Source organism: Mytilus californianus, unplaced genomic scaffold, assembly GCF_021869535.1.
Source record: "Mytilus californianus isolate M0D057914Y unplaced genomic scaffold, xbMytCali1.0.p SCAF_7, whole genome shotgun sequence".
Lineage (NCBI taxonomy): Eukaryota > Metazoa > Mollusca > Bivalvia > Mytilida > Mytilidae > Mytilus > Mytilus californianus.
This window is the reverse complement of record NW_026262723.1, coordinates 62,531,202-62,545,358: the sequence shown is the minus strand read 5'-3', so window position 1 is coordinate 62,545,358 and position 14,157 is coordinate 62,531,202. Positions and strand designations below refer to the sequence as shown.

At 33.1% G+C, this 14,157-nt stretch overlaps 1 protein-coding gene across 1 annotated transcript; it reads right to left on the bottom strand.

Annotated features, from left to right (window-relative positions):
• Positions 1 to 2,635: 2,635 nt before the first annotated feature.
• On the bottom strand, positions 2,636 to 13,593 carry LOC127707876 (pre-mRNA splicing regulator USH1G-like). Its single transcript, XM_052212624.1, has 2 exons — positions 13,171 to 13,593; positions 2,636 to 4,336 (listed from the first exon to the last, which is right to left on the bottom strand). The coding sequence occupies exons 1-2, from the start codon at positions 13,335 to 13,337 to the stop codon at positions 3,046 to 3,048; spliced, it is 1,458 nt and encodes a 485-aa protein (XP_052068584.1). The 5' UTR covers positions 13,338 to 13,593; the 3' UTR covers positions 2,636 to 3,045.
• Between the last annotated feature and the right edge of the window lie 564 nt (positions 13,594 to 14,157).

Genomic DNA, 14,157 nt, shown 5'->3' with positions numbered 1-14,157 from the left:
AGTTAGTTACTGCCGCTGCCGCCGCCGGATCACTATCCATATGTCTCGCTTTCTGCGACAGAAGTCGCAGGCTAGACAATAAAAACAATAGGTAAGTTCAGTAATAGGGGTCGACCAGAATGAAGGGCGGTAATGTGGAAGCAGTAATATTAACTGTCATTCCATTCTGACGGCAAATGCCATCCGTTTTTATTGACTTTAACGTAAAAAAGTATTCAATAAAGAGCCAAATATAGTATCGTTTGTACAATTTTACTATGGATATTTTGAATGTCATATTTTTATAAAGTTTTCGATTTTTAAATTCAAATTCGGTGTAAATGGAAACCAACATGCTTGGATAAAATAAATTTGTTTTTATTGTAAATGAAATCTTTTTAGTTTTGACCGTTTCAGAGAGTACCGGTATATTGCAGTCTGGACATTTTCCTTTACGACGAGAGACTGTTCTTCAAATTCCAAATTCTCTTCACCCCAAGGGGGACTGGAGTATAGAAATGTGTCAACTTTTGTTGTTTTTTTTCGATAAAGTAGACCCCTTGCAAAAGTGGGGCGTCCGCCGTTTGGTTGTGCAGGATGCATCCATTTTGTCCTAAGTTAAAGCTGTCTTTTTGACATTGAAACATCTTTACTTGTTTTTGTGTATTGTCTTTTTGATAGAGTTAAGCCATTTCAATTGATATTTTATTGTGTGTCTTTTTATGTTGTAATGTTATACCATTGTTTCAGGTTATAGTATAGTTTAGCGCCTGTTAAAACGTTTAAACCCGCTGCATTTGTTTGCACCTGTCCTAAGTCAGGAGCCTGTTGTTCAGTGGTTGTCGTTTGTTGGTGTGGTTCATACGTGTTTCTCGTTTCTCGTTTTTTATATAGATTAGACTGTTTGAATTGTTTTACACTAGTCTTTTGGGGGCCTTTACAGCTTGCTGTTCGGTGTGAGCCGAGGCTCCGTGTTGAAGTTGAAGGCCGTACTTTGACCTATAATTGTTAACTTTGTACACATTGTGACTTAAACTGTTGTCTCATTGGCACTCATACCACATCTTCTTATTTATATATAAGCAGCTACGTCCGGTCCGAAAAAGGACGTTAAATATTTTGCATCGTGTCGAGAGAGTGTCACGGCTATCTGCACTTTAAGAAACCTTGCAACAACTCTTTGATAGGTCCGTAGGTGGTTCCTACACTTTTTGACCTATATTTGTTCCTCCTCACAGAAGCTCCTCTGAAAACATTGTCATAAACAATGCTATAATATCTGTTCCTTTTGGAAATGATATTATATACCCTTTATTCCGCCAGGAACAAATAACGCAATATTTTTTTCCAGTGGAAATAATAATCTAGAATATCTATTCAATTTGGAACATATATTATAAAGGAGGGGCCTGATGGGTTATTTTCGTTCTTCGTGATCGGCGCATTTTCGCTATCGTGATCCGTTTTTCTACAGATTTATACTCTTTTTATATTTTCGTGATCCGTGATCATGGAAATTTATTTTCTGTGAATCGTGATTGACAAAAAAATCAACTCGTGAATCGTGATGAGACCCCCCCCCCCCCGATCAGGCCCCTCATAAAGGAACTTGTATTCCATGACAGTCTGTTGCCAGGTTCTTATTAGAGGACATACCTTTTGTATGAATTATTAATTTGTTTTTGTCCTTACAATGCATGAACTATATGCCACTGGACGTAAAGAAAACAGCAATCAATCAACCAAATTCCCAAGGTCACACTTTGTATTTGTTAAGCAAAATATTGCAAGGTTGTCCATTGTCTTATATTTACAGGATCATGGTATTTTTTACATTTTTTACCAGTTGGTAAGTGTTGTCTTCTCCATTTCTTTATATGAAGTAGATTTTCCATTACAGCTTTTGTCGGACTATTAGGATGTAGGACCAATGGGGTGTCGGACAAATGGGGTGTCGGACAAATGGGGTGTCGGAATAGAGGGGCGACCCTTCGCAGTTTCTGATCTGCTTTTCTGCAAACTTGAACATGTACTGTCCAAATTCTAACTGGTTAACATATATGACAAAATTTTCTAGTGGAAGATTTTTATGAAATATCTAATATTCCCTCGAAACACAGTCATCAGTAACATCCCTGTGAAATAGTATTTGAACCAGGAAGTGAACAGGCATGATAACAGCATTATCTGGCCACTGTGAAATTGCATAAATATTAAAATTCCACGATTTTTTCAAAATTAAGTTAATTCCGCTTAGTATATAGAAATGTCATAATTGATAGATTGGACCCAAAATGGTCATTTTATATATAGATTTATCATTTTTGTAAAATTAAGTGCCATTTGACTTCAATAAGTACATTTTATCCCAGTACGTCTTGCGGCAAAATATAGAGTAAGATTATTGCTTATATATTAATATTGACAAATTTTTTTCTTGTTTTTCTTTTAAAATGTACGAAGATTGCTTCCAAAAGCTAATATGTAATATCATCACTAATATGTATATATTGTTACTGGTTATATACTTGAGTCTTGTGAACATGTGAAAAAGGTTATTTTACAAATTTTTAATACTATGTTTTTTTCGAATTCACGGGACCAATATTTATTTATCTGCATTCTCTTTTGGTCGAACGTAAAGTCTGACACCGGATCACCGGGATTTTAAAACGTCTTTATTTATGAAAACTGAATTTATTAACAATAATGAGCATCTTATTCATGGGTAACTATACAGACCAGGCTGGTCTACTGTCAGGCTAGCACAGGACATCATGTTGAAGAAGTTCACTTCTGAATACAATGTATACAGTTTTCAGACAATACAATTCATTGTTTCTGATTTACTATCTTTTAAGAATTAGATCAATTATTTCAAAAATACGTTGTGCATTGTTTAAAGTTATAATTTTCTCAATAGCTAACCACCATTAAGCACACATTTGCCAACAACCAAGCATACATGTCCGAATCAATTAGCAAAGTTCATGAAAATGCTGGTTAAAGTCTATTTTTATTTTTTCAGTTTTTGGCAAGATAAGAAATAATAACTTTTAATTCCGTCTACAAATAACTGTCAACAATTGGTCGAGGTTGCGATAAAACATTTTGTCGTTGCTTCAATGCATGTTGTATACCGCGACGTGGACCCATTGGTAATCCTAAATCTACAAGGTCGCCGTCTGTAAGTAGAGACAGTTTGCTCAAATCAATGTCTTCTTTTGTAAACAAATGCAAATAGCCACTTAATTCGCATGATTCGAGGAATCGGACGAGCGGTGTAGCATCGTCGTCGTCATCGATTACTTCGTCGGCTTCCCATGGAACATCTTTCATTTGTGTTTGTGATGCAAATTGCATGTCTTCACTTCCGCTGCTTGATTGGTCATCGCCGTTTTGGTAGCCGTTTACTACAGTTTCAACGCCATCAAGATCGTCTGCAGACGCAGACCTATGACCATTTGTCATTCCTGTAAATGTTCCAGACATTCCGGTATGACTTTTTAAAAATGAAATTTTTCCCAACATTGGACGATTGAATATGCCTGGCTTTTCTTCTTCCTCGTCAACATCATCAATTCCACTGTCAAGTAAATCAGAATCACTTTTCCATTTACTCTTCGAACTTGGCATTCCTGTAAAAACATTGTTCAAAGCTGGTCTTATCCCTTGTGTTTCAACTTCCCGATTCGTCAAATACATAACATCTGATGCTGATCCAGCTTGAACTAACATTGACCCAGGTGCCAATGATCTTAATGTTCTCCTTCCGCTTGTTCCTACTTCTTTTGGATCATAAGAACCGCTCCCTTCTTGACTCATTTGTTTCATCGCTATTTTTTTCGCAACACCCCGTTTACTCGTCCCGATAGCCAAATCGGAGAAGTTGGAAGATGATGAATGTTGTTGAAACTTTTTATTATTGGCAATGCGTTGACTTCCTTTAAGTTTTAGAGTCAGTGTTTTAAAGATATTTCCTTTCGTTGGAGCTTTGAAGTCATTCTCCCTTTCCTCACGATGTTTTTCCTGTTTTCGCACATATCGGTCTACCTCTTTTTGCAATCTTTCGTACCTTTTCACATTGTGTTCCGCATCGCGCGTCGCCTTTTCCTTTAGGCCCTGAACGACTTTAGGATTTTTCGATTCCTGCTTTGAATGTGTACTATCCAAAAACTGTGCAATATCACGTCTGTCATAAAGATTTGCAATGTCTAATGCTGTGCGGTAATCGTTATCCAAAGCCCAAATATTACATCCAAAATTTACCAAGTAATGAACAATATTTTCATGATTATTTTTGCAAGCATGATGTAGCGCAGTAAATCCTGTTAAGTCAGCCTTGTTATGGTCACCACTGAAAAAAAAGAAGAAAATACAGCATTACAAACGATTTAAAAGAACATATATATATACAATATATGTACATTGTCGGAAAGTATAAATTTTATTTGTTAGAAACAGGACGAAAAGCGAGGCTCGCCGAGCTTTTCTCCTGTTTCGTAGCGTGTACAATACATTTGATATTACCGACAATGTACTTTATTCAAATTCCCTATTTATTTTGTGCATCTGCTTCTGACACGGGGAGGATTGCTGTTACTGCCTGCAGATGAACAAATATCAATCTTTACAGATGATAATTTATAAGTATGTTCAAACAAAAATTTATTTTGTTAGAGGATTTACTTGTTCATTTGATTTTGACACGAGGAAGATTGCTGTTGCAGCTATTACAACAGTATATCCATAAACATCGTCCCTTCGTGTCTCCTGCAGATGAACAAACTATATATCTTAACCTTATGAATCTTAAATTAATTGTGCTGATGTGAACACGAGGTGCACTGCTGGACATAGAAATAAGAAAATAGGAAAATACTCAAGGATACTTATAATGTATTTTTATTATTAATGCTATTTTCATATGCATGTCTATTATAATATCTGTCACAGTATATGCTGTACAATGTCTCATTGTTGCTTATATTGTCATATTTAATTATATTCTTGCTAAAAACCAATAAGCTTTAATTACCATAAAATTGTACTGTTTATCCATTAAATGGGGGAAATAATGCATATTGGTATAAGTTCATTTAATGCTGACTTTTCTTTTTTAGTTTACAGTTCCTTCGGCATGCCAAGAGTTCAATATAACTAGGCCTTATGTTGGTCAATAACCCATTGATTCTTAAAAAATGTATAAAATTGTCTTCTCTCAAGTTAGTTTACTGTACATGTATCTCTCGTTTCTTTTGGCAGTTATTAAGGTTTTATGTCAAATATGAAATACTTCTTTTTGTATGTTCTATTCATAAAATAGGACAATTTGTACTATTAATTGTATGGATAGTATATTTTACTGTTTTGAATCACGAAGTGTGCGTCATTACAATCAGTGGGCGTCTGTCCGTCCGTCTATAAACTTTTCAAAAATCTTTTTTTTTCTGAATAACACAATTTAATCAAAGTTAACCGGAATTATCTTTCTTGTTTTTTATGATAATACCGACCAACCGTGAACCAGTCTACCAATGAGAATCAAATTCGAAAATGAAGTGAAATAGTATTTTTGCCGATCATGCATATTAAAGGAATTTAAACTTAACAATATTGCTGAAACATATTATCACACGTAACAGGAAGATATCTATTGAAGTTTGTTTAACTGGCGGAGATAGTTTACACTGTGATGATAGCTATCTAATCTATTGACGTGGGTCTATGACCAAACGTGGACAGCTATTTCAATTATTTTGAATTAAACTGATAAAAGGATAAATAATTTACAATAATAGAACTTTCATTCATAATCATGTTAATCGTGTGACGATACTAGATTTAAGCCATAAAGTAATGAAGTATAGAGTATAGAAAAAGTGAACTTTTAGTTCAAGTCCACGGCATGTCCTTCCTACATTGATTTCGTTATTACCAGGATATAGGGACATCATCTGCATTTAAGGGATATACTATTAAGTGGTTGGTTGGTTTTTTGTGATTACGTGTGTATCTTAAATGAGTATGACCCCCCCCCCTTATTGATAAAGGATCTGATTTGTAACGGATTTAAATTTTGGTTCTGAATTATTGGTTTTTGGTGAGATATACTGGGATATTAGTTTTGAGTCGTTTCAATGCCAGGTATTAATTCGGGTCGATTAAAACTGCACACATGAACGAAAAAATTATCGGTGTTCAAGGATCAACTTCATAGATTTAGACAAGATATCGGTTACAAACTACGATGTCTTTATCTATAATAAAAAAATTATAATATACCTATTGCACTTTCAAGATCTCCGTTGACATTCACTGCATAGTATAATGTAGGACCATTACATAATACGTTAAAATATAATCAGAATGAAAATCTTCAAGATTCACCAATAAAAGGTAAGCAACAATTGAAGAGCTGATACAACACAAAATGACAGCAAACAATCAAGTAATTAGTTAGAACGAGTCACACGGATAGTATATAACAAGTATGCAAAGAAATGCAACAGCATGAAATATATACAGATCATATTAAAATGAATCTAAACATAAAGCAACTAAAATATACGCGAAAATTTCATAAAAACTGAACTTAGACACGAATAAAAGCGTGCATGGAAATAGTAATAAATAATAAACCACATCCTCAATTCAATCAAAGATTTAAAATGAGACAGTTTTATTAACTTTACTTTAAAATTGTTGTAAATGCAACCATGAACAAAACTATCGATTAACGTTATTATTTCTAATAAAAATCAGCTAAATTAATAGTTGCACTTCCTTTCTACGAATTATAGAAACAAGGATTTCCACTTAAGTTTGAATGGACATATTATTGAAGATAATGACAACTTAATCGAGTTTGAAGAAATTTGATTAAAACGTGTTTACATAACAAACACACAACGTTGTGCATATAGGTCGGTAATATTGCAGTTTGTATACGAATTTCACAATATCCTCAATAAATATTATCGGTTTCTTGCATTTCAGTGATTATTGGTAAATATGGAGAAAACGTTTTCTTTTGGTTGTGAATAGATTAGTTTAATATCTCTTAATGTTTTATCATTCCTGGGTGTTTGAATTCTTCCCATCCTATATAAAACTTTGAACCGTTTTTAATACGTTAAGATTGTTAAAAAACTAACAATCAAATAATGATATCTAAGTTACAATTTGTCGTATTTTTCGTAACATGTAACCTTATCAGAAATCCCTAAAGGTGACACAAAACTGAAATATTGAGATATTTTGGTTGGGTATGTATGCCAAATTTGAACGAAAACAGTCTTAATCAAAACAAAACAAAAAACTCTATCAGAAATCAATTCTATGTATTGTATTTCAGATAAAAAATAAGTTAGTTGGATGCAAAATTTCACAAAAACTCAAACATGTAAAAACGGCGATATTTTATCAAAATTGCCTACTACATCAATGTATATCGCTGAATAAGATTTTGCTTTAATTATGGATAAAGATTATTGTTGTGAAATCGATTTATATAAAAATAAGAAGATGAGGTATGATTGCCAATGAGACAACTATCCACCAAAGTGGATGTTAGCAATTATAGGCAACCGTACGGCCTTCAACAATGAGAAAAACCCATACCGTATAGTTCGTTAGTGCCACTATAGGTTGCAATTCTGTAAATATAGACAATGCAATTTCCATAGGAACTCGCCACTTTTACTATGAAGTTTGGTGAAAAATTATATCCCAGCAACGGAAAGTTGATACGCACTACTATTTTATTCAAAGTTCAAAATATTTTCAACATTTATATGCCCTGAACTTCTAAGAGTTTAAACTTATACTTAAATTCTATACCACCCCTACCTCCACTTTTGGACCTCCTAAGAATTAAATTATAGGCGCTACCATGTTTTTCTATACTGGTAACAATCCCAAGTTATGTCTCTATGAGATGAAACACAGAGATCATATCTGGGAACCAGTACGTTAACAAATTAACATATCTATGAATATTATATATCTCCCCCAAAAGAGGCGTGGCTTGTGAAACAGTGTATTTACAAAGTGCAACCTATAAATGTTCAGCTTCTAAAATAATCATAATTCTTTTGAGTTTTGGCGTCAAGCCGGATTTGTATAGTAATTAAGACATACTCTTACTATACAATTCCTTGCGAGAATGGAGCAAATTCAATAAAATTGCTTCTTTGGTTTTTGTTGTTGTTAGTATTAAAATATTGGACAACGGCAATAAATTTTCTTTATTAACTAGGAATCCCTTATACCCTTGTGTTGCCAGGTGTCAAAGTTCTCGTCTACTATACATATCAGTACATTATATAGGTGTGTCAAAATATTTGTTCAACATTCAGATATTCTTTGAAGTTTTAGTAACCAAGTTATTTTGAACAATTTATGTGCTTTAATCTAAATATGCAATTTATATTAACGTATATCTACTTCTGTGTAATGCAAGGGGAGATTTAAATAAATATTGGAAAGTTAGAGATAAGAAATCGGCCAACTTGGACAACAATCAATTCATTCTTTAATACACATAATCTGCTGGATAAGAAAAAAATTGCGAAGACGGTCAAAATTCTATCAATAAGAAAAACTGAACAAGAATTCTCTATCTGTGTTTTAGACCGAGACTTGTTACTCAAATCAAAATGTGCGAATCTTATATTTCTTTTTTTATATGTCCCTTTGTGTATTAATAATGCTGCACTTCCTTTAAAATAAGACCGTAAACATATCATATGAATCTGAACGCTACAGTTTCAAGTTTTCTGACTTCTCATGAACAATCTGAACAAATGTCTGTAGAAACAAGATAATTAAACTCAGATTAACTGTTTATAAAACTTTGAATTTTTCGAAATACTTAGGATTTTCTACCCTAGGAACAGATAATCTTAGATGTATTCTGCAAAACCTTTCGGAATTTTGGGTCCTCAATGCTCTTCAACTTCACACTTTATTTGGCCTTTTAACTTTTTTGATTCGAGCATCGCTGGTGAGTCTTTTGTCGGCGAAACGCGCGTCTGGCGTACACAATTTTAATCCTTGTATCTATGACGAATTTATGGAATTCTTTTCAAATATGAAATTTCCTGAGTAATAACCTTTCTCTGTTGTCCTCCCACATTCCAATGTAAGTGTTATCTACTAGAACAACATCCTATGCCACAAAAACATTTTTTTCTTTACAGTTCATTTAGACGTCACAACAGGATTCTTTCGTGACAATATTTACCAACCGTCATTGCATGTATTCCGTTGGTGACAAAACAATTCTGATAATTATCATACAGAATGTCGCGTAAAGGAGGGGTTGTTAACTGAAACTGGCACTACTTAAACGTGTTTAACTGTACTTTCTAACGGAAACTGTTTCCATTTAAGAGTTGGTCCCAGTGCAAACCACTCTGGATTTCCTTAAACAGTACCGTGTAAATAGAGCATTATTTGCTGTCATCAAATATCTAAAAAAATTGTCGACTATCAAACTTGAATTGTTTTTATCAAGTTGTAACCATAAAAGATCATAAACTATATTTCTAAAAAGTGTTTCCACCCTCTTACGTTGTAACACTGTTTTAAAAGTCTAAAGTTTCAGTCTACTTGTAGAATATACAATAACCCACACCACAACAAATTGGAGAATGGAATTATCTAAAACTTTCACTTAACTTTAATTCTATAGGGGATTTAAAGTATTTTTGAAAATTTGTAAGCAGCACATGCCTAAGTTAGACAATAAACTTGAATTTCACCGATACCAGACAACACGAAATCTTCATGTCTGAATATATCAAGATACGTATATGCAAGTTTTATCTAAAGACATTATGCCATATGCTGTGCACATTTTAAAACCTTGTCAATCGATTATAAACTATGGAGATTTGTCCTCAATAACTCATTTCCTTATCTAATGCAAACATTTACAATCACGAAACAAAAACCCTTCAAAACTGACAACTTCTATTGTAGGACAACAATATAATCCAACCCTTTAACATAAAATATTTATTATAATATTATAGGTTTGATGTGTAAATAATAGTTGCACATAAAATGTACCTATTCTAGCCAACAGAAATATTTTGTAAGAAATGGCTGAGATTTATGAAAAACCAAATACCTACATGTATCATTTAGGAAATACACATGTATGCATTTATATTATCATTAAAAAGAGACGAGGAGAAAAATCAATACGACAGCAATCGAACGACACAAATAACCAAAAGACAAAGTTAGAGGCAACATGCGACCTTCCAGAAAAGATAGGTGTCTATTCAATATACGTCATACTGCAAATCGTCTCGAGTCTTATATAGTCGTGACTAAAACAGAGTTTATAAAATATTCGCCATCAACAACAAATTTCCAAAATAAAAAAAAGAACATATTTAGATATGACACAAGATTTTCTGATCCTCCGAAAACTATTGAGATCTATATCCATATAAATAAAAAAAATATACTTGCAGTGCTTTATCCACCAATTTAGAAAAAGAATCGAAAGCACATTTTTATATTTAATGGAACACAAATCTAATATTTTTCATTCATGCTTAAGACAAAAAATGCAGTACATGAAGTTCCAGAAAGACGATCTTGTTAGAGGCAATCTTACAAACTTCTGTTTTATTGTGAATGTGGAAGATATGTTGAAAACGATGATAACTTTTTCTTAAGTTGTCGCTTTTTTACACATTTAAGAATTTAACATTCAAAAAATCTGTGTGTCGAATTTAACATTAACAATATTCTTTTTGAATGTTCTGTTAGGGACTTTGATATCAGCTGTATGCTATTTAGAGCAATACACAATATATATAAGCTCTTTGAAGCATTTTGTCTTGATCTACTCTTTTAATAGAGAGGCGAAAGATACCAAAGGGACATTCAAACTCATAAGTCGAAAATAAACTGACAACGTTATGGCTGAAAAGAAAAAGACAAACAATAGTACACAAAACACAACATAGAAAACTAAAGACTAAGCAACTCGAACCCCAACAAAAACTGGGGGTGATCTCAGGTGGGTTAGCTGGTCCTGCTCCACATGTGGCATCCGTCGTGTTGCTCGTGTAAGTACAAAGACGGTGATAAGTCTAATTTGGTAGGTCACTTTCGGGGAAAAGGGGACTGGTTTGTAGTTACGACAATTGGAACATATCCGTCGTTATCTGTGAAACAGATATTCAATAACGGTCAACTAAATCGTGATGGCGTCCGTAAAATTTACGGAGGGATAATTTAAGACGTTTCCTCCCATGACAGCAAACCCCCCGTTACGCCACATGCGTGGTATGCATACTACGTTGTGTTTTTTTTTAATTACATACTTTAGTGTCCAGTGTACTATGTCATATCTTGTTTAATGTAATTACTATTTTGTATTGGAGAAGACCTCGTCAAAAACTTGTGTCTTATCCATTGTCATTTCTTTTCTTTTTGTCATTGGATATGTGTAAAATTAAGTGCTTTATCTTGAAGTAGTCTTCACTTCAATTTCAATTCCACACAAACCTTTAATTTAACATGGAACAACAGATAAAACAGCAGGCATGAGAAAGAAAAAAAAGGGAAAAAACTTGATATGCATAGACTTATAAATGACATGAAAAAAATACTTTCTAGCTAGATTCCATAGTCAAGTCTGTTCTATATCGCCATCTGGTCATAATTTACATCAAATATATAGTACATACAAAGAGGATCAATTGACAAGAAGTGTTCAGCCATATGTCAAAAGGACAAATACAATGATTTCATAAGCCTTGGGCTTGAAATTTATTGCAAGATAACAAAATCTATTATTTTTCTAATCAAACCATCATATTTCTAATGTATAATAAAACATGTAAATATCGTGATTGAAACATGTGGAACCAAATATGCAAAACCTCCATTTTTCTGTAATTTGTAAATACACTACTATTTCAGGTTAGGGTGAAGGTTAGCGCTTGTTAAAACGTTTAAACCCGTTGCATTTGTTTGCACCTGTCCTAAGTCAGGAACCTGTTGTTCAGTGGTTGTCGTTTGTTAATGTGGTTCATAAGTGTTTCTAATTTTTTTATATAGATTATACCGTTGGTTTTCCTGTTTGAATTGTTTTACACTAGTCATTTTGGGGCCCTTTATAGCTTGCTGTTCGGTGTGAGCCAAGGCTCCGTGTTGAAGGCCGTACTTTGACCTATCATTGTTAACTTTTTACACATTGTGACTTGGATGGAGTGTTGTCTTGTTGGCACTCATACCACATCTTCTTATTTCTATATAAAGCTTTAAACAATGGCATAAATCAAATATAAGAGGGTCTGGATGTGGGTCCTTCGTATCTGTATATGCTTTATTTTTTAAGCCATTTTTCTCATTTCTTTATACTTTTTTGTCCATTATTCTCTATTCTTTATTTTTTTGGTCTATTTTTCTCTATTCTTTATATATTTTTGCCCGTTATTCTCTATTCTGTAATCCTCCCTCCACACCCTCATTTAAGCCTCCAGCAACGAGTGTTATATGTCAAAATTATCATTATTTCAACCGTATTTAGATAATATCTTTCAGGTTATGTATGTTATAACACAATCTCCGACAACAACTACACAATGCAAAGTTTCTTCTACGCTTGTATTTACCATTTAGTATCTTCTAAAAGAAAACACAATCTTTAAATTTCCGTTTTAACAATTTGAGAAATTTATTTAGAATGTTTAAGCAGCCAAAATGTTTGGTACATACATGTAATTATGATAATTTATGTTCACGAAGTACAGCTTAACCTAATCTACATGCAAGGATTATTATGCACATACATGTAATATGTAAATTATGAGGACATTTGTTTTGATTTTTTTCGTTCAAATTGGTAGAAGGAAGAAAAATGTTCACTGTAGCAATAATCATCAACGTTTTATCGGCTTAAAAGCATAACCAATGCCCCTCAGAGAAGAGGTATAAATCATCTGAAATATATTTTTATTGTGGTTTATTTTTATAACCTTATTATTATACCTATTATCATGTTGGATTTTTTTACAATAAGGAAAATAACAATTTTACAAATTTGTCCACATACAGGAAATAGTAAACATGCAAAGAATGAGAAGTACACCAGTAGAAGGAATTAAAGTGCAGTTAAATGAGAAAAAAAGTATATATTTATCTATATCTAATACATACCCTCTACCAATAATTTGTCTTAGTGCGTCCAAGTTCCCAGAATATGCAGCCCACAATGTGGCAGTCATTCCATCTTCGTCTGTGCTATTTAATTCCCTTTTTGTGGCACTACGAAGTAAGTCCAAATAACCATCTCTAGCAGCTTGGTGGAATTTCTCGTCCCCCATAATTTAATACGTGAGTTTTGTCACATAAACTGGTTGTTTTTTTTCTAAAACATTGTGTACAGTACCATATGCGGCTAACTCGTTGATCGGGAAGATAAACTAACTAAACGATTCGATTTCGAGAAATTAGTCACCTGAGAAAGATTCGAGCCAAGAGCGAACTTTGATATGAGATTGGGTCTTCAGTTATGAATATTCATGTTGTTCAATAAAGTAACATTTTATCGATAAGAGTAACTTTATCAAACACTATGACACATTTTGGTCAGGTGTATTTAGTAAATTAAGTCCAGGTAAAAATTGATTAGAAATTCAAGTTTTCCCAAAACATCGATCTATTTACATATATAATCTACGAATGTTAAACTTCCATGTACTTTGGTACATTCCGAAATGTTATTTCTGAATTATACCTGCATTTTATTTCATTTGTGTAAATAACAAACAAGGTAATCGCAATCGAAACAGACACAGTATATGAGAACGATCATTTAACTTTTAATGGTTTTTTTTTTTTTATCTTTCTTAAAACAATTTTCGTACCACGCAAGCATCTGTTTATTTATTTTTTTACGTTAAACGCGATTTTTTTTACCAGTAACATGATATATAATCGCAAAAACTCTCAATCAGATTTGTTTTCCTTCTCCAGGATAAAATTTTTTTTCTTCAATGTAGGGAATCAGAATATATTTTTATACCATAAGGCCCACCCTCAGAGTTATATGGTTGTTCCCTAAGGTGTAAGATCTTTACAATAAAAAAGACAATTTAAACCCTTCAAAATGTTCATATGCCTTTCCACTGAATTTCATATATA